Here is a 22,480-nt window from a genome sequence, read left to right as displayed (position 1 = left end):
CAGCCGCCGTTTATCTTTCCCGCGTGATTGAAACAACATGCATCTCTCTTGGAAATATCCCGCTGCGCGGCTCCCTGGGAGCTTGCTGTCACAAGCACCTTGGGTCGGCACGCCATAAAGTGTAACAGGAGCTGTGTATAGACAGAACAGATCTGTGGGATCACTGGGGCCCTGTTATGTTAATTAGCTTCTGAAGAGAGCTGCTCTGATGGACTGGCAACACATGCAAGCGGCTAAATACAAAACCATGCGGGCGTCGTTTGTCTCCATTTGATGGAGGCTGCTGCCTCGTTGACCTATAGCCGCCTGTAATATGCAACATGGGGCAATCCACACCCATCCAGTGTGTGCGTGCGTGTGTGTGTGTGTGTGTGTGCGTGTGCGTGTGCGTGTGCGTGTGCGTGTGCGTGTGCGTGCGTGTGTGTGTGTGTGTGTGTGTGTGTGTGTGTGTGCGTGCGTGCGACTGACCAAACTCACATGTCAGTTTACCAAAGTGACATTTATTATTTATTTATTTATAATTATAGCCAGGTAGGCCAAGGTTATCCATCCAATAAGTGCCTTATGATTAGGCTGTTATTATTTAAATTAGTTTATTTAGCGGTTCGAGCTTTTTCCATTTCAGATCATTTAATTCTTTAATTTGCACACAATAGGCGAATCATTTAGTATGTATTCACCCTAACCCTAGGCCTATTAGTTACTTAATAGGCTACTAGTGTTTGAAATTTACACCACTTTTTAAAAAATGTATTATTAAGAAAATGAATGAATTAGTTTAATTTAATTATGGTTAATTTAATTAAAAAAAAAGCCTCGTATTGCTGTCCATCAGCTGTTTTGAGCTTTGCATGCAAACATTTTGATTTGAAATTATGCCATACTTATTCCTTAAATGACCACAAGGTGGCAGAATGGAGCTGGGTTACATTTTCACCCTCTCATGTGAAATGAGCAAATCATTTAAAAACAAAAACTGGCATGTATATAGATCCGTGTCCGTTCTGCCAGTTCCATCCGGATGATCCGGATCCATACGGTAATTGCAGGACAAAAAAGCCTAGTTGCCCACATAGTCCATCGGACAATTGTATTAATGAATTAATTCATTCATTCATAATGATGTAGCTAGGTCTACAAAGACAGTCAAAAAGCCTATCCTGACATGCTTGCCTTGACCTTGGCCTGAGCAATACTCCATGGGCCTGTTGTCTAGGCTACAGAAAACAATGCTGTGCCACCACCAACAGTTATCTGGCCCTATGATCTATATATGATAGGTCTACTGAGTTTAGTAAAGTTTGGAATCAGGATCAGGTTGGGCATAGGCATCTGTTTAGGCTTGAGTATTATTTGTATTGCCTCTCATGCCTATTCTCATTCTGTTATAGGCCTGCTGGGCCTGCCCTATACAGCCTACTACATTTATTGTATTGATTGATTGCGCATTGAGTGGAGGATACACTATAGATGTATGTGACGCGAATGTGTGGCTCATATACTAAGTAGCCAATAATAAACATAAGCAATGACCTTTATAATAGGCCATTCACATAATAGGGCCTAATCAAGGTCGTATAAGCTACATGTAATGTTAGGCCTTCTGTTGGCGAATATGACACAATGCTGTGAAATGTTATGTCAAACAAAATGTAGGCTATTGCAAGCTTAGCCTGCTGCTAATGCGATGAAAGGATACAGGGTATAGGTGGGCACTACTAGGGACATCTGCGCACCTCGATGTAAAATCGGCCATTTAGGCATGCACCTGCAGATCACTTGCTTCACATGAATGGAATAGGCAACGGACTATAGGCAAACACATGGCTAATTATATGAGACATAAACTTAAGGCACACGAGACGAATGTCGATTATGTATGGTAACTGTCTGCAAAAGGTAAGCTAACGAATTAATTATCTATCGATCTATCTGTCTGTCTGTCTGTCTGTCTGTCTGTCTGTCTGTCTGTCTGTCTGTCTGTCTGTCTGTCTGTCTGTCTGTCTCTGTCTGTCTCTGTCTGTCTGTTTAGTGGCAGCGGTGGCCTAGTGGTTAGAGGGGCGGTAGGTCCCTAGTTCGATTCCCCAATTCATCACATCGATCATGAATCACCGCTGAATAGCCCTTGAGCAAGGCTTCCATGCAGGGTCTGGCTGGAAACAAGTTTCGTACTTAGTCCGACACCCTGGGTAAACAACAAACTTTGCTTTGTCTGTCTGTCTGTCTGTCTGTCTGTCTGTCTGTCTGTCTGTCTGTCTGTCTGTCTGTCTGTCTGTCTGTCTGTGTGTATCCATGAGAAAAAGCATCCGGATCAATTTCAGCACTAGATGGCGCCATTGTACAGGTTTACAAAGGCAAAACATCTTTGCAGTGGAGCTGAAGCGTTAACTAGGCTGTACATGTAAAGGGAGCAAAACACATTGCTGACCTTGTAAAGAAAGCACTGACTTTGTTACACACACATGGCAAAGGTAAATGTAAGTTTCGCTGGTTGCCAAGATGTTGCCTAGATGCCAGTCTAATCCTGATACATCACTGAATAGTACATGAACATAACTAAACCATACAACAAGCCTGAATAAATATTGTGTTTTGAGCTTTCATCTTTGTTATATAAGCTGCAATAACATTATTTAGGTAAAATCTTGGTGTAAACTATTCCCCATATCCACCATATTGAGTAAGGTTTGCCCTTGCTTTGCTCACCAAGGCCTCTCTTCCTAATAAATTAAAGACACTCTGACACTTAAAAAGTATATAGCTCATCCTCTCTTGTTAGTACCGGTTCAATGAATTGTACCAATTCAAAGAATGTGATTTATCTTATAAATATTGTGTGAGTAACAGACCATCTATCATCACCCTGTGACTTTTTTTTAAAGTCTAAATATTGTCATCAGTAAGCTATTAGTCTCCTCACCTATAAGCCTGTCCACTGAATCAATTCAATGACACACACTACTTTGGACCAGCAGCACTAAATGGAATTTTAAAGTCAGCCACAATATACATTTAAGTCTTTGTTTCCATTCTGAAATTAAATAAATGATAATACTGCATGCCAGAAATTGAATAGAAATGAGGAATGCTACCTCAGAAACATCATGGCTCATCTTTGTGGGGACATCAAATGAGACCAGATGAAGTCATACAAGTGAGGAAGTGTCACTAAAAACTAACCGTGATCCAACATGAGGACACTCACTGAAAACAGTGGTTTCAACTTGCCTGCTCACGACACTGCTGAGCTGGCCATTGGCTGTCAGTCCTCCAATGGTGGACAAGGTATTAAACCTGGTATGCAAATTACAAATTACAAAGTACATTTAAATTATAGATTAGATTTTCCAGACATTAAAAAAAATAAATAAATTATAGTAAAAAATTGCATTGTGAGCTTGTACAGTAGATCGGCTATTTTTACTGTATTTGAAATAGGGCTTAAAGTAGTTGATTAATTATGCACTTTTCCCCCTTCCTAGAAATGTAATGTATTGGAGTCAAAGGTACAATATTTGTCTTTGAAATGTCATGGAGTGAAAGTCACAAGTATCCAAAAATACAAATACTCAAGTAAAATACAGATACTACAAAATGTACTTCTAAAACCCCTTGAGAAGATGCATCATCTCGTTTTCAAGGGGGTCCTCAAGTTAACTTACCCACTCAAGTACAGTATACTCAAATAAATGTACTCAGTGTCTATCCACCACCTCCATGAATGCATGTTGGCCACTGCATGACAGTGTAACTACAGAAAGGGAGTGTGTAGCCATCAACCCTTTCCTAAAGAAATACAAGGAGACGTGCAAACTATGATAGTCTAAAGACCACTCTAAACAAACACACAATCTCTGAACTGATGAACTCTACAAACCTCACTAAACAGTGAATCCTCAGAGTTACAAAGGTTTCTAGGCTACTATTTCATAATCCTATTTAACTTGACTTTTCAATCTTCCCATTCTTATAATTTGTTTGTCTAACGCATAATTTATTTTTAAATAGGCCTATAGAACTACTACCTTACTATTAGAAACTGTCACATGTGTATGAGCCGCGGGTGTTTTGTCGATATCTTTCAGGATCGGTGTCACCATGATGAATCATTGCACATTTATTATGCTGTACTTTCTGTACATTCCAATGAAGTGATTATGATACCAAACACTAGCACTTGAATAATATCAGTGTTTTAGTGTCAATATATCAATATTCTTTAGAAAACACATATTTTGCTTACATGCAATTTCTGCAATTGAAATGTATTTCAAATTCGGTTTCTATGCAACAATTAAAGGTGCTGAGATTTTGTTTGTGTGTGAGTGTGTGTGTGTGTGTGTGTGTGTGTGTGTGTGTGTGTGTGTGTGTGTGTGTGTGTGTGTGTGTGTGTGTGTGTGTGTGTGTGTGTGTGTGTGTGTGTGTGTGTGTGTGTGTGTGTGTGTGTGTGTGTGTGTGTTAAAAGTAGTGTTAAATAGCTCTATATACTCATATTATAGCAATCATTGCTATAGCGTTTGTTCAATAACGGGGGACTCTCCATCTCTACAACTCTTTAGTAATCAGGAAAAAAAATACATTTTCAAGTCAGGATACTAATTTCATCCAATCAGGAGAGAACTAGCATACATACAAAATTGGAACTGGAACACAAGCTGATAAATATCTGTGGGGTTCTCTTTCCCGGTTGGATGAAATGTGTAAACAACCGGAAAATGTATTTTCTGTTTAATAAAGAGCTGGAGAGTGGGGAGAACCCTGTTACTGAACAAACACCCTACATCAATGTTACTATAGGAATATAAGAGCTTTAATTTGTTAACAATAAACTTTTTGTTTTAACCAAAAAGGATCACTTACAGTACCTTTAATGTAAATGTGTAACTTTAAATATTTATGGCACTGAAAAATCACTACCACTTAAATATCCAAATATATAAAAACGAATCACTAGTATAGTTTGAGAGAACTCCTGCACTTCCCATAGGTTAGACTGAATTGGAAATCTGAAGGATTCTAGTATAGGTCAAACTAATGACAGCAATCTCATACATTTATTCTATTAACAAGGTTTATTTGGCATACTCTTGACATGCATTGATGATCTTTACATCAAATACTTTCACAGTACTAAACATGCTTACAGGAAATATTTGATAGATTTTCATAAACCACTTGACCATGTACATTCTGTTACATTCGTCCATCTCAGTCACATCCATCAGACCATGAGCACGTCGACAGCACGAGGGATGCCATTAAAAAGCTACCATTTCCATCACTTTCAAGGGGACGACCGCTTGAAGGAGATCAATTTAACCACATGAACACTAGCGTCCCTAGTCTGGGAGTGTCATCATCGGCGAACATTCCTCGAAAGTAGGTGAACATTCTGCAAAAAAATATCACATCTACAAGCTCACAACGCGTCATGACGCGTTGTGAGCTTGTAGATCGGCTATTTGCACAGAAGAGATTTGGTTTAGAGGAAATAAAGGAGGGGGGGGGGCAAGTACAAACCCCTGGGGGACTCCGGTCAACGAAGTATAGTAGGGTTTAACATACATTGTTCACTCTTGCTACATTTTTTTGGTGCTTCGGTGGCCTTGCGGCATTGTTTTCAGCTCGCCCCGGGGTCCGTTCAGGTTGACGAGTTCAGGATGCGGGAGTCTGCCGAGTCTGAATGCTCGTCGTAGTCCTCCTCGGGGGAGTAGAGGCTGGGCTTGGGCCCCAGCGAGCAGCCCTCCTCCTGAATGCTGATGCGCTGCTCCTCGGCGGAGGGCCTGGAGGAGGACAGGATGGGGGAGCTGCGGAACATGGCGCCCCCGGGGCCGGCGGCGGCGGCGGCCGGCGGGAAGGGGGAGACGTACTGCGCCGCCGAGCGCAGCTGGTACTGCTGCTGCAGAGTCATGGTATTCCACAGTGTGACGTCGTTGTGCATGAAGGGGTTGGCCTGGCTGCGCGTCAGCGAGTTGCGCAGCATCAGCGGGTAGCGGCTCGGCTGGTGGAACGGCGGGTGCTGCAGGGGCATGGCCAGCGGGCCGGCCGACACCATGCCGGACGCCGGGTCGGACGAGAAGCGCAGCGACTCGGGCACCCGGAACGCCGAGCCCACCGACCACTTGGCGGAGGCGGACACCGGGTGGTAGGAGCCCAGGGTGTGCTCGAAGAGGTGTCCGTTGGTGGGCAGCACGAGGGTCTCGGGGTGGGGGTCCGAGTGGGGCAGGGAGCCGCCGTCGGGGGTCCGGCTGGACAGCAGCACCTCGATGGCCCCCACCAGGTCCCCGCCGCAGCCCCGGAGGATGAGCTCCAGCACGGGGGGCTTGTGAGCGGGGAAGATCTTCTTGAGGACGTCCAGGGGGGGCCGGTTGCCTCGGAGGTTGAAGGGCAGAGAGATGGAGCCGGCCAGTCCCTCGATCAGCACGCCCTGCTCAGCGGGGCTGGGGTACTTGTGGCCGGGGCTGTCGGGCTTGGCCTCTCGGTCCGCGCCGCAGGCTTTGGGCAGGCTGTAGCGGCTCTCCTCCGGATGGGAGGGGGTCTCCGGGGGGTCAGGGGTGTAGCAGGAGTTGGGCTTGGAGCCTTCTGGGGAGCTGACAGGGTCCTGCTCCTTCTCACTGGAGCTTCCCCCGTTCTCTCCTCCCGACGCCTCGCCAGCACCGTCCTCTGTCGCTTCTACAGACCAACAAGAGACATAAGAAACGTATTTGGATGAGGATTAAAAATAATAATAATAATAATAATAATAATAAGGGTAATAATAATAATAATAATAACAATAATAATAAAAATAAAAATAATAATAATAGTAATAATATACTTAAATTATATCTGTTGAGGTGGCAGAAAATTATTATACATTCTAGATGAGTTATTTTATCATTTTGAAAACATATTTACATGCTTGCAAAATGACAGAATAGCACGTACAGCAAGCTACACACCATGCACCTGCAGTGTAAGCTGCTCAGGCCAAGCCTCTGAAAGTCCTCTTGAGGAGAAAGGTAACATACAATTAATGGGTTGTCAACTTGTCTCCAACACAGCAATTTATGTGGATTTCCTTTTTTTCCCTTCTCCAATTCTGTTAACACAAAGTGCTGACTGGGTGTCAGTGAGGAATCTGCTATCGATGCCTTTTGACCACATTTTGTAAACAGATTGCCTGTTGCTTGGTAACATTTCACTCGAAGTTGACCTCCTGCTAGAAATATGGCGATTACATTCGATTTGCCCTGTCCAGCGTTGATTACAGTAATCTTTTAAACCAGTGGTTTTCAAAGTGGGGTCCAGGGACCCCAGGGGTCCTTGAGGGGGGTTCCAGGGGGTCCACGGCTAAATTATTGATCGTTAGGAACCAAATGGACCCTTACAGTCTGCAACTCCGAGAGTTTACAAATGGAACCAACTGCACCCTTATGAGTTCATTTGGTTCCATTTATACACTCTCAGAGTTATGGGAGTCTGTGGCATATATAATGCATCCCAAACTGTGGGGTCCTTGAAATGTAAACGTTTGGGAACCACTGTTTTCCAAATTACTTGGCCTTGTGTACAAATGCCAGTCTCAACTAGAAGAATCAAATAGAAAAGAATGTTTTAAATGAAAATAAAATGTATAAAATAAAATCAAAACATTTGCAAAGGGTTTTAAGTAAGTTTTGATATCATGTGATATCTGGCTGGCTGGATTATTGTGCATGATGAAATAAAATAAAATAAACAATCTCAATGGATTTTATATGAAAGTGTAGGCTTAAGGCTCAAAACTGTTTCAGAGGAGGGGGAAAACAGCAATAAAATTTGGTATCATTTTTATGTCAGTTACAAATATTTGATCGAGAGAGTATACTGAAATCCTTCCTTTGATTTATGTTATGTAGGTCAAACCACAAGATCACATATTAACAAAGCCCTGCTTTCTCTAGGAAAACCATAACATATAAAATAAAATACATACAAAAATGTGACTTGGTACCTATACTAATAAAATGTATGAGTATGAAATGGTCATGTATAATGTGAATACAATTATAAATGATGATTACAACAATGACCATTTCAGGGAGAAATTATATATTTTTTAAAAACAAACAAAAGTCTTTTTTTTTTTTTTAATAGATGTCATACACCCATGCACCAAGCAAAATACATTTAAATGTGTTTGAGATTCATTAATAATATAACATAATAATAATAATATGTGGCAGAATGTAAATGTTAAATTTCAACTAACATTCTTGCACTGTGAATATGTACAGCCTGCCATAGGTTATTTCACAGAGAGAGACAAAATATTGCCAACTAATGACTTGATTGTTCACATCTTGAAACCTCGCCATTTGATCTGGAATGCACAGATATTTATTTTGATTGTGAATTAATTCGTTTGTGAAACTGCCATCCAATTATAAAAAACGGGGAAAATGACGATAAACATTGAAAACGGTGTTTATCTGCGCTGTAGTGCAGGCCAATTAAATAAGCAAGTAGCCCATTTTAAAGTGTTGTCATTCATTGCAAAATCACAAGCATCCATTTTCAGGTTTAAGTTAAATTCTTTCCTCTGTTTCGGAAAAAAAACTTCACCATTCTCAACATTTTACTATTTTGTATATAAATAGTGAACAGTCTAACCTATTATAAGTCGCTTAATAAACCTTCTAATATAACCTATATCCGCCACACACTCGCCGACTTTGGTGACACGTTTTTTGCTTTGTTTGTTTTTCTTTTTTAATACATATTTTTATAGATGTTTATAAAAAAAATGAATTAACACAAAATCAAAAAACACATAATAATCCTAAGACCTATACGTGTCGGTAAGAGAAGAGAACGCTGTTACCTGTGCATGGTGGCTGCGTGCTGGCCGTTTGATCCGAGGAGCCGGAGCTCCACCTCAGGTCCAGCTCCGGTGTCCTCGGCTCTCTCGCTCCCTGGTTCCCCTCGCCGCCGCCCGGCGGCCCGGCGGGGATCGGGATGCCGATGCCGGGCAGAGCCCCCCGGAGCGACTCCGGGATGAGGCTCTCCAGGCTCTCGTTGGCCTGCTGCCGGCGGAGCGCCACCTGGGCCGCCATCACCCGCTGGCGCTCGATGATCAGGATGCACTTCTCGCAGGTGCAGTCCTTGAAGCGGCAGTAGCGCTTGTGGCCCTTGAGCCAGGACAGCACGCCGTGGTTCCTGCACCGCGCGCACTTGGGGGTCCGCTGGAGCGGCGCCCGCGGCTGCGACACGGGGCCCCCCATGTAGAGGTATGGGGAACCGTAGCCGTTCATTTCTCAAAAAGCGGAGGCAGGTTCACCACCAGACGCACGTTTTCCAAGAAGCAAAGAAGGGACGGACGCGCACAAAGTGCATCTGATAAAGGCGTGATGGGCGCAGGAGTGCTGTCAGCACAGTAAGTCAAGAGATGAAGCTTTTCTTTAGCTGCTCGCTACACGCATGATAAGTAAAGAGGTGCTGCTGGCTGGGAGTGAGTGGAGGATCCACCTTTCTTTCAACCAGCTGACGGGCTGAAGATATGCATCAGATTGACACGCATTAAATGGCAACCCTCCTTGGAGTCTCCTTGATTTCAACCACATCTCCTTGAGGACTCCTTGATTGTGTTTTTTCCTTGATTTCTCCTTGATAGGTATCAAGCTAACACAATTCACCAGAACACTTACAATACATCTAGCCTACTCTGTTAAAAAGTTTATGGGGGAGTATCCCCAGACCCCCGCTTGGGGGTTGTGGTCAGTGCATGCAACCATAGAATTATTCACTTTTAAGTAATGAATGGTTATTATTAAAGATGGGTCTTTAATTGCTTCAGTCATCAAATCAATTTATGTAGGCCTATACTTTTCGCTTTTTAATGGATGACATTTCTAAATGTAACCATCATTTTCCAATGCTATAAGGCAAGCCTGATAAAAGTATCAAACTACCAAAATTCACCAGAACACAGGAAATGACATCTACTCTGTTAAAAAGTTATTAGGACCCCCAATAAACTCCTTGATTCTCACAGTCGGATGTTGGTAAGCCTGATTTATGGAGGCGAGCAACGATGGGTGCTGTCAGTCTCCCAAAGCACACGCACGCACGCACACACACACACACACACACACACACACACACACACACACACACACACACACACACACACACACACACACACACACACACACACACACACACACACACACACACACACACACACACACACACACACACACACACACACACACACACACACACACACACACACACACACACACACACACACACACCCGTGAAATTAAAGATGTAAAACTCAAGGAAAAGGAAAACTAACTAAAACCCTAGTCCGAATATTTTCAACCGTTTTGGCCACTAAAGAATAATGCTACAGATGACTTAAAACATGAATAGGCTTTATATGAACTATATATTTGGCTTCAATGAAATGCAATTAAAGAAACCAATACAAACAGCATTACATATTTTCAATATAACTGATACAATTCCCTCATCTACTGGTTGTTATTATTGTTTACAGTTGGATCATCCAACTGTAAACAATACTAACAACCAGAAATGATACTGCATTTTTTCTCACACAGATAGGCCTGGCCTACATTCCAACTCAGATATTAACATATCATTTGTCATAAGTGCTTTACTACCCATACGAATTAATTCCGGCAAAATATAATGCGATCGTTCATTCTCTCACCTTTCTACAAATGCGCATAGCTTAGATGATTAGGCATGTGTACACGAGCGCTTAACTGCAGGGCATTATAAAAATCCCTTTTGGAACGAGGAGCAGAAATGTTTAGGATGGTGATGATATGTCCCTTTCGCCTCGCCTAATAGAGGGCATTGAAACATAACACCGGACAAAACCCCAGTCCCATTTCTGACCGTAAAAAGGTTTATTCAAGCAAATAATGGGATCCGAGGCGTGTTGGCTTTTAGAGAATAAGACCCACGGTAAAACTTCACCACATGAAGCCCGTCTCCAGGGCTATTAAGCTTTTAATTGGAAAATAGCAGAGGAAATTTCAAGGTGACTAGAATGCGTTTGCAGTTTGTGCCGGCCGAGTAAATTTGTGGGAGTATAGGAGTCAGTTGGTTGAACGCCCACACGACAATGCATAATAAATTTATTTACGTTGTTCGTTGATAAGAGTAAAACACAGACCTAAATAAAAGTTATATTGCCAACTAAATATAATTGGCATTGGCAATAGGCCTATATTTTTGCATGAGAATGTGATGCATAAAATGTATGCAAGATTTTTTTTTAAGTGATAGGCCAACATGCAAACATGATGCACATTTTTTTTTCTATGCTTATACGAGCCTAAGTCAGCCATCCGTCAGCCTGCAAATGAAATAAATAAAGACTTATTTGTCGAACTGCAATTAACTAACGAATGTGATGTAGGCCTAAAATATTATGTAACAGACTATAGCAGCCTGTAACATGTCTATACTAGACAGGTTTTATTTTTTCATTGTTGATTAAACCAACATGTCTCTCTATAAGTCATATTGCTGTGATTAATAGGCTTAATTAAAATGCTAATTTTGTTTCAAAGCAGTTTTTTGAAGGCATGCTGTTCTGTTCTACGTGTCCGCATTCTAGCTATACTCCCATCTACCAGATGATCTACAAGCTCACAATGTGGCAATGCTTGTGAACTTGTAGATTGGCTGTTTTCGACACCATCCTGACGAAGTACAAGTCATGCTTTAGACAACTTAGGCCTACAAGGCAGCCTATTAGGCCGACACTGATTCGAATCAGAACATGACAGAAATTATGTGGCACTATCTATCACTCAAAATGTCAGTGATATAACCCAATTAATTAGTTACGACTAACAGTCATAACTTATAAATAGGTCCACTCCTGATTGATGTCCTGATCTCATTGTAGGCCGTGTATTATCATCTGCTCGCATCAAATAACATTTTTTTTAATTGGATACTCAGCTCTTTTTTATTAGTAGGCCTATGCTATATGCCTATTATTCCCAGTGGAGGGTTAGAAAAGTCACCCTGTTAAAACATACTTTTGGTAAAATTGAGAGACTTTAACATTTACAAAAACGTTTGAAAGGTGTCATTATATATACTGTATATACTGTATATATATATATATATATATATATATATATATATATATATATATATATATATATATATGTGTGTGTGTTTTATAATAGTATTTTGTAATCATTACTGGAATCAGTGTCTGTTCATCTCAGTCTGTAGCAATAATGTAATAATGACTTATCATAATGTAATAACCTAAATGTTATAAAAGCTAATGAATAATAAACTCATAATGTAATAAAATCATGAGCGCATAACATAAGAGATTTTTGCATAATGTAATAATGTGTTACATTTAGAACCTTACATAGTCGCTCATAATGTAATAACAGTTCATAATGTAATAAAAGCTCATATTGTTCACAAAAGTGTTACATAATAATCAGTATCCGTATCATGTCAGTATCATGGACACTAGATCATGGTCAGTATCATGTCAGTAATGTCAGTATCATGGTGAATGGTCAGTATCATGGTCAGTACCATGTCAGTATCATGTCAGTATCATGGTCAGTATCATGGTCAGTACCATGCCAGTATCATGTCAGTACCATGTCAGTATCATGGTCAGTATCATGGTCAGTATCATGGTCAGTATCATGCCAGTATCATGCCAGTATCATGGTCAGTATCATGGTCAGTATCATGCCAGTATCATGGTCAGTATCATGGTCAGTATCATGGTCAGTATCATGCCAGTATCATGGTCAGTATCATGGTCAGTATCATGTCAGTATCATGGTCAGTATCATGGTCAGTATCATGTCAGTATCATGGTCATCGTGTCAGTACCATGTCAGTATCATGTCAGTATCATGGTCAGTACCATGTCAGTCATGTCAGTATCATGTCAGTATCATGTCATGTATCACATGTCAGTATCATGTCAGTTAAGTATCATGGTCAGTATCATGGTCAGTACCATGTCAGTATCATGTCATGTTAGTATCACATGTCAGTATCATGTCAGTATCACCGTCAGTATCATGTCAGTATCATGTCAGTTAAGTATCATGGTCAGTATCATGTTGTCAGTATCATGTCAGTATCATGGTCAGTATCATGTCAGTATCATGTCAGTATCATGGTCAGTATCATGTCAGTATCATGTTGTCAGTATCATGTCAGTATCATGTCAGTATCATGTCAGTATCATGTTGTCAGTATCATGTCAGTATCATGTCAGTATCGTGTCAGTATCATGTCAGTATCATGGTCAGTATCATGGTCAGTATCATGGTCAGTATCATGTCAGTATCATGGTCATCATGTCAGTACCATGTCAGTACCATGTCAGTATCATGTCAGTATCATGGTCAGTACCATGTCAGTCATGTCAGTATCATGTCATGTATCACATGTCAGTATCATGTCAGTTAAGTATCATGGTCAGTATCATGGTCAGTACCATGTCAGTATCATGTCATGTTAGTATCACATGTCAGTATCATGTCAGTATCACCGTCAGTATCATGTCAGTATCATGTCAGTTAAGTATCATGGTCAGTATCATGTTGTCAGTATCATGTCAGTATCATGGTCAGTATCATGTCAGTATCATGGTCAGTATCATGTCAGTATCATGTCAGTATCATGTCAGTATCATGGTCAGCATCATGGTCAGTATCATGTCAGTATCATGTTGTCAGTATCATGTCAGTATCATGTCAGTATCGTGTCAGTATCATGTCAGTATCATGGTCAGTATCATGGTCAGTATCATGGTCAGTATCATGTCAGTATCATGTCAGTATCATGGTCAGTATCATGGTCAGTATCATGTCAGTATCATGGTCAGTATTATGTCAGTAGTATGGTCAGTATCATGTCAGTATCATGTTGTCAGTATCATGTTGTCAGTATCATGTCAGCATCATGGTCAGTATCATGTCAGTATCATGTCAGTATCATGTCAGTATCATGTTGTCAGTATCATGTCAGTATCATGGTCAGCATCATGGTCAGTATCATGTCAGTATCATGGTCAGTATTATGGCAGTATCATGCTGATATTTCATATTATATGACCGGAAGCATTTGAAATTAGTGGGAGGCAACAGTATGGCCACGCCAGACTATCACTGCCGTCAGTGCCATGACCGTGATTGGTTCTCCAGGGCCTACAGGTTCTCATGCCTACTTCATGTCAGTCTTGGAGGATACTACAACGCTCGCCCCAAAACAGTCGCCCCAGGGCAATCCGGCGATATTCACCTGGTAGGCGATTCCAAAACGTAACCTCAGTAAACTATGCCTAAACTAAACCTGACCTTATTCCTAAACGTAACCTCAGTAAAACGGTGTCAAAACCGCTTATTCCTAAACCTAACCTCAGTAAAAGTATGCCTAACCCTAAACTAATTTCTAACCTTATCCTCAGTAAAACAAATACAAGAACCACTGGTCCAAGATGGTCTTCTTGAGTCCTGATGAGACGTGAATGCGAAAATAGCCGATCTACAAGCTCAGCTTTAGCCTCGGATCAAGACCATATGTAGGCTATTCAATCATTTTGACATTTTTATATCTATAGTAGATACGAAAGTAAAAGTCAGACTTGATAAAAATACATCTATGATAGGCTTGTTCAGCTTGTGAGCTTGTAGATAGATGGACTATTTTCGGTGCGCGTGCGCGACACCGTCGCGCGACGAAGTATAAATCAGGCTGTCCGTCGTTGAGCCCATCTGATCTGAGCAAGGTTATTCTAACGGTGATTGGGGGGCGTGGCCGCCACTCACAGGGCCTGTCACAGGCCTGCTGATTGACGTGTCCCCGGGGAGGCGGGTCCCACCCAGAGCTCCTCCCACAGAGGAATTAGCTGGACATTAGAATCATATAGACGTTCATACAAAGCACACTTCACTTCAGTGAACATTACTCAACCATTGGCACCCATTGGTTTCATTGCTTTCACTGCGCCTTTCAAACCCATGAGTCTCCAGGGCCACATAAAAAGGAAAGCGGTTCTGGCTGATGAGTCTGTTATTTTTACTGAATGGAATTGATACAATATTATAAATATAGCACTTGATCTGACCATTATAAATATGGAAGCTGGATGGATATTGTGTGAGACTCAAAGCTTTCACAGATATTCTCTGAGAGTATTCGACTGTATGGCCATAATCTAAACTTCCAGTGGCCTGGAAGAAGAGGTTATTATCATCATTACTTATTAATATCAAACCGATGTTTACTAATATTTATAAGCTACATTTCATTTTTCACAACACATTTCTGGTGACCATTGGTAACTTTGGTCTCCTACTTTGACTGTATGGCCATAATCTAAACTTCCAGTTGCCTGGAAGAATAGGTTACTATCATCATTACTTAATTAATATCATACCAATATCTACTAATATTTATAAGTTACATTTCATTTTTCACAACACATTTCTGGTGACTATTGCTAACTTTGGTCTCGTGACCTATATATCAGATCCAGATCTGTTTCAGTCCTCTAGTTCTGTGACTCCCATCCGACGCACGTAAGACTCAGGTTCCTTGTACTGATGTTTATTCACTTCAAAACAACGTAGAACTGACAATACATACAGAAAGACAAAAAACAAAACATCAACTTGGGCATTCTGACATTCACAATAATATACATGACTTTCACAGACTCACAACAATTACTGACCACTTTGCCTGCTTGCACGCGAATGGGGGTGGGGTCGACTTGGATACTTCAGTCTTTCTGCAAAACCTTTGCTTTTCTCTTCTTTACATTCTTTTATTTCACTTTCTTCTATTTTACTTTAATTGCTTTCTTTCTGTTAAAACTCTCCTTCTCTCCTCCTGCTATCTCTCAGTGGAATGAGTGCTGCTGGCCTCTTCTCCAGCATAACAGGTGTCACCAACATACTTGATTACCAAAAACACAGCTGTAACAAGTGACACCTAATTGGAAAACTTACAACACATAGAGCGCCCCCAAGAGACATGCCACTAGAAGGACAAATACACAAAAATAAAACAATGACCCGATGCCAGCAGTAACAAATTCAGTTATTCTCAACATTCTTTATTTCAAGGAGCCCCAGTTTGATATGCATATATAGGCCACACACCCAATTTGTATCTCTTGCACCACAATCTAAGAACAGATTTATTGTTATATATGATTTGGTCCAATATGGTCGGTCATTTGGTCCAGAATTCCTTTAAGCCTATACTGTCAATGTACTGTAAAACACGGTGGTTCTTCAGTGGTTCTTTGGGATGGTTGAGGTGATATATAGCAGTGGTTCTCAACCTTTTCAGGCCGCGACCCCCCAAAATAATCATATTTGAACTGGGGACCCCCCACCCTGATAAGCACCTGGAATGCAAGAGTTGAGCCATTACATTTTTGTTTGACTCGGTTCCACAGACAAATATTGTGAAAATAGCAGATCTACAAGCTCACCCCTGGGGGTCCCTACATGACCCTTTAAGGCTCAAGGAACGCTGAGGGTCCCTGGACCCCACTTTGAGAATCACTGGTTTAGGTACCTCTAGTGGTTCCATATCACACCATATAGTACCTTTAATTTAAGATAGGTACTATAGCACCAAAAGGTTCCTCTACTATGATACGAGCCAAAGTGCACAGTGCTATTTAGCACCATTTTCGTTTAGTGTGATAGAGATAACAGTGAAACTCTAATCAAAATACCCTTTCTTGTATGTTCTCTAGTGTATTTACTTGATCATTAACTATTAACTACAGTCATTTAGCTGGGTTCCCCCTGGAACCCCCGCAAGAACCTCTGGGGGTCCCTGGTCTCAACCTTGAGAGCCACTGTTATAGATTCTTGCAGAAAAAGTGTGTTTTAGTTTTCCGTCCGTTATATTGTCCAAGAGAAAAGGCACATTTACCTTCATATATGGTGGGGCGGACAGATAATAACACGGCCGGGACAAATCATGTGTAACGTCCTGAGATTGGCCCCGGATGCACAATGTCAACGGCAGCCCCATAAGTTGGTTTAGCCTGTCTAATATAGCCTGTTTATTGGTGCCTGGCTCTCAGGGCACAGACATTTATGGCCGGAGCACTGTCTGTCCTTCAAACGAACACTACCACTCAGTGCTATGTTGTTAGACACCCTGCTATTGGTCAACCGCTTCTGACCAATACCAAGGGAGACCATAACTCCACCTCTATTCTTCACAGCTGCACAGGGTGGGATGGTTGATTACTATCATGTTAAGACGGCATCATTTTTTAATGTTACAACAATACTGTGTGAAGTGACACTCGCTGTTCACCTGTTCACAGCAAAATCGATCCTCAGTGTTAATTTAACTCAAAAGTGTACATAATGTAACCAAATGGGCCGGTAAGGGTCCATTTGGTTACATCTGTACCCTCTGAGAGTTACAAATTAACACTGAGGAATGTACTGTGTATTCTTCACAAGTGTTACATACAGGGGTGCTTCATTATTATCAGGAGAAGATTACAATTACGTTATTTGATATGTTACAATACCGTGTGAAGTGCCAGACTGGACTGTAAAATTCCAGTAGTTGTAACATGGAGTGGACATTATTTCTATTCGAAATGTGGCATGTCCAGCTCCACTACAACATGACTTTAGATAACATACATGTTTTTCAACATACCTCTTCAGTCCAACAGTATGTGCGTATAAGTATTTGTAATGGCCTAATCAGAGACATTTGTATTATGTAGAAGAGCAGCTCTGTCTGAAGAGCACAGGCCTAGTAAAATGTCACCTGATTGGGGAGGATTCCCTTTGCCTGAGTGGGATAGAGTGAGATATTTGTTTCCATGCGGGAGAACCAGGTTCGAATCCGGGGAGTTACACATAAAGCATTTGCTTCTGTGCTTGCACACTGTGCTGACTCAACTCATTTGTAGCACTTAACTTTAGGGTACAAATGTATGTTAATTCATGCTTAATTCATGCTTGTATTAAGTGTATGAATTTGTACCCTTACTAAAAAATAAAGCGCTACACACATTTCCACAGCATTTTGTCTCAGATGGGAGCTTGTATGTGTCCCAGTCATACTTCCTGTCAGCTGATGGAAGTATAGGGAACAGGTTTGTGGTGTGTGTGTGTGTGTGTGTGTGTGTGTGTGTGTGTGTGTGTGTGTGTGTGTGTGTGTGTGTGTGTGTGTGTGCGACGCGCGTGCGTGCGTGTCCTTAGATGAGCGAGTTACACATTAGAGCTTGATGAAGACCCTCTGTGCTGAAGGAGAACTAATCCAGATCCTCTCATCATAGGATTTTGGAATGAATGGTAGTGGCAGCAGGGACAATAATCACACATCACATTAAAACCATAACTATGCAAACAGCCTCGGGGTCATCAATCTAACATAATCTAACATGGAGACCTGTGGAGCACTTGTAGGCAACTTTATTGCTGCAGCAGTCGACCTCACACTTGAGGTATTTGGCTGATACTGTTATCATCTGTGAGGTAAACCATTTTGTAACAGTGAGATAACCAGAGGCAGCTTTGAGAACAAAGGGTGTATCTATTAAACCCTGAAATTATCTTGGGAACAGGGAATAGCAGCTACATGGTTTCTATCAAGTAGCAACTTGAGAGTTGTATATTTACACCAACAAAAACGTGATTGTATGGTAGGGGACCTGTGGGTGCGTCCACTCAGTGCAATTCAATGATTGCACAATTGTTTCTTGGACAGTAACAATCAAAACACCCCAAAACAAAACACAATAAATTAATAAACCTATTTAACCCATTAAGACCTGAGGCGATTCTTACAAATGTTTTCTAAATCAGTTTTTTTAAAACAGTTTTTTGAAAAAAATCTAAAAACATTTTTTTCAAGATTTTTCAAAAATAGCAGATCTACAAGCTCATAGCGCGGCACTCGGTGCCGCGCTATGAGCTTGTAGATCTGCTATTTTTTAATAGCCAAAGAAATCTAAAGTGACAAGAGATGCGTTCCAGGTCTTAATGGGCTCAGCTCATGTTTATGAAGGTCATCTTCTTGTTGCTTTCTGAACCGTCAAAACGCCAAAACCTGCAGTATGCACATCCATAACTGACTGGATAACTTATCCGGTCAGTTATAGAATACTGTATAGTAAAACGGTTAACCCACCACCCCATTATGATCCTATAGACACAGTGGGGCGATGAAAAGACTTATGTGAACCTGACAGCCTATATTGATCCAATCCATAAGTCATGATTGGCAGTGTGGGGTGCTTTAAACTTCTGTGTGCTCTGCAAAGTACATAACACCAACACTATTGGAGCATGCTTAATTCAAACATACTTGGCTATTGGTGTGTGTACACAGCCTGTACTGTACATTTCTGAGGTATTTGTACTTTACTTGAGTATTTACAATTTCCAATACTTTTACTTCTCCTCCACTACATTTCAGAGGCAAATATTGTGCTTTTACTCCACTACAATTATTTGAAAACTTTAGTTACTAGTTGCTTTTCAGATATAAATAATGATATTATGAAACATACATTAACAACTTTAGCCCTATTTTATACCTAGGCTATTTGAAAATAGCCGATCTACAATGTGTCGCATCGCGACGCGTTGTGAGCTTGTAGATCTGCTATTATCAAATATTTTAGAACTTTTACTTTTTGTACTTTAGGTAAATTTCAATGCCAATACTTTTTTTCTTTTACTCAAGTAAATTTTGAATTCTGGACATTTACTTTTTTTTTTACACTTTTTCTTTTACTTGTTTTTATTGCAGTTTAATTATTTCTATATTGCAGTATTGGTACTTTTACTCAAGTAAAACATTTGGGTACCTTTTCCACCACTGTACACAGTCAAATCTATCCATTTGTAACTCGGATAAAACACTGAGGATTTAACAGTGTATAAATGATAAACAAAGAGTGTCGTAATAGTTTCACATTTCGGGCCAAAGCATACACAGTCTCGCTGCACCCTCTTCTGCCACAGTGCGGGCTGTAAGCTGACTCCCATCACTCCACCAGAAGGTGTCACGGCAGGATTCAAGTGGATTTTATCTATTATGGGTGGGGTGTGATTCATGGGGGCAGAAGCAGCTTTCTCCCCTGCGCTGTGCGCAGGCCAGCAGCAACTACAGAAGGACAAGGCGCGGGCCTGCCGGTCGGTCGCCCCTGACAACCGTGATAAAATGGCCTTCCTTAACTAAACTCGTAAAGCACAGGGCAATAAAACTCAATCTTCTGTAAAATCCAATTAAGTCATTATCTGACTGATTGTATCTTTAATTGAAAACAGAAGTGACAGTAAATTTCTGTGATATATCAGGATCAATCGATACTGCTGTACAATCCGGTCTCAAGAAGTGATTTATAATGTCAAAGCCATCTAGGTAACTCCACATTCTTCTCTCTAAAACCACTGGGGGATGAAATTAAGAGTAAGTGCATTTCATAAAAAAACAACATGGTCGCGTTATTGATTACAACAGATGGGGCAGAATCCAATGAATGTTTTCAGAGTGCAGCACAAAAGAAAATACAAGTAATTTTCTTTCTCTGGTTTATATCCGCGCTCCTGAACACAATCACATTTACACTCTATCATTTACAGCACTTTTATTTCATCAGGACTTGTAGCGACATGAACACCCAAGACTCCAAATTACCTTTGTTGCTGTTTTATTAAAACATAAACGTGAATAACAATTTCAAAGTGTGCAGTGCAGAATGAATATATCCATAAAACATGAGAACATAAACACTGGCACACTGGTCGACTCCACAAACATAAAAACATTTTGTAAGGGGAACATTTCAATACTTCTATGCTGTGCACTATATAAAATAAGAAATCAAGGGGACCGTACCAAATGTATTTATCAGAGGATGAATACAAAAATGCTTTTAAAAATGAATGCACAGGGGGTGTAAGTGTTGACCGCAGAACATTTGGGGGGATGGCTTGCAGTTAAAACAATTTTAAAAAGTTTTCCAATATTAAATTGATGTGAAATTGTGTGCCTCTGCCAGGGCCTTGGTTCCAAGGGCACATTGGGGTATAAGATATAAAAGTTGTAAACAGCAAAGTGCCCTGGCACTGTGGGGTTAAATCTAATACACATGCAAATCCTGTGGAATAAATGTCATTGCATCAGTGCCATAAATAAGCAGGCTTTGCTCATCACATGCCAGCAGAACTGAGGTTAATATGATTCATGTCTAACCTGTCTGTTTACTTTCTCTCTGGCTAACCTTCACACTAGCACAATATAGTAGCACTGAGGGAGGAGTACGTCAGACAGGAGACAATCTCTCATGGGGGGCTCTTTCTTGGTCGCAGCAGTTGATTTGTGACCAAAGCTTCCAGTTGAATTATGAATTAATCTAGTCCAATTCCATACACCTTAAAAAAAGATGCCCATCCGTACTTGTACATTTCATAATAACGTACACTTAAATTCCAAGGACCTGTTTGTAGTTCAATCAGTAATCCTGTAATCTTAATCTGTCTATAATTCTCTTAGTATTTCAACGGCATAACACCACCAAAAACGTCATGAGCAGTGTCCACTTAAGTGCATGTGTGTGTGTGGGTGTGGGTGTGTGGGGGTGGGGGGGGGGGGGGGTGGGGGCGTTGAAATAATCGCCAAAGTGTTCTGCAACAGCTTGTGAAAACGGTAAACAACTAGAATATATATTCTAATGGCCATTGGGCAAACGTGACACATTTGTGTGCTTCCAATCTTGCTCATTAACTCTTTAAGACGGGGAACGCATCTGTGTGTCATTTTTAGATTTCGTTGGGCTATTAAAAAATAGCATATATATATATAGAGATAGAGATCTGCTATTTTTGAAAAATCATGAAAAGTTCTGCAAATATTTGAATTTTTTTCTTTTTTTGGGCAGACATTTGTAACTCAAATCTTTGCATTTTACAAATGTTTGCTTTAAAAAAATATATAATCCAAGATTTTGCCACGAATTTTCACGATTTTTCAAAAATAGCTCAAAGAAATCTAAAAATGACGCGTTCACGGTCTTAATGGGTTGAACGGTTGAAAAGTGTGTCCTCTTATTTGAACTGAACTGAATAAGGAAACATAAAAAAGTGCTTACTGAACTGAATTAATTATTATATAATAATATAATAACCAACTAACAGAATTGCAGAAGTTTTATACATTCGTAAATTAGTACGAAGTATTTGTGCAAACCTTATGACATTTAGATTGTCTTATAGCATACTGTCTTATTGCTGCAGGGATCACATGCGCCTGATTTATACTCGGTTGGACTTCGGTGACGCTTGCCGAAAATAGCCAATCTACAAGCTCTACAACGCAACGCCTGGCGAGGCGTTGCGAGTTTGTAGATCTATTTTTGGTACGACACCGGCACGCAACCAAGTAGTAAAAGCAATATTGTGGTTAGCTT

General features: G+C 40.8%; 1 protein-coding gene across 1 annotated transcript; it reads right to left on the bottom strand.

Moving 5' to 3' along the window:
- Nucleotides 1–5,582: 5,582 nt before the first annotated feature.
- On the bottom strand, nt 5,583–9,365 carry dmrt3a (doublesex and mab-3 related transcription factor 3a). The gene is made up of 2 exons (XM_084054135.1): nt 8,846–9,365; nt 5,583–6,672 (listed from the first exon to the last, which is right to left on the bottom strand). The coding sequence occupies exons 1-2, from the start codon at nt 9,273–9,275 to the stop codon at nt 5,642–5,644; spliced, it is 1,461 nt and encodes a 486-aa protein (XP_083910261.1). The 5' UTR covers nt 9,276–9,365; the 3' UTR covers nt 5,583–5,641.
- Nucleotides 9,366–22,480: the final 13,115 nt, after the last annotated feature.

Source organism: Gymnoscopelus microlampas (genome assembly GCF_963454915.1).
Source record: "Gymnoscopelus microlampas genome assembly, chromosome: 4".
Classification (NCBI taxonomy): domain Eukaryota; kingdom Metazoa; phylum Chordata; class Actinopteri; order Myctophiformes; family Myctophidae; genus Gymnoscopelus; species Gymnoscopelus microlampas.
Note: the sequence above shows the minus strand (reverse complement) of the source record. Positions and strands in the feature narration are given on the sequence as shown.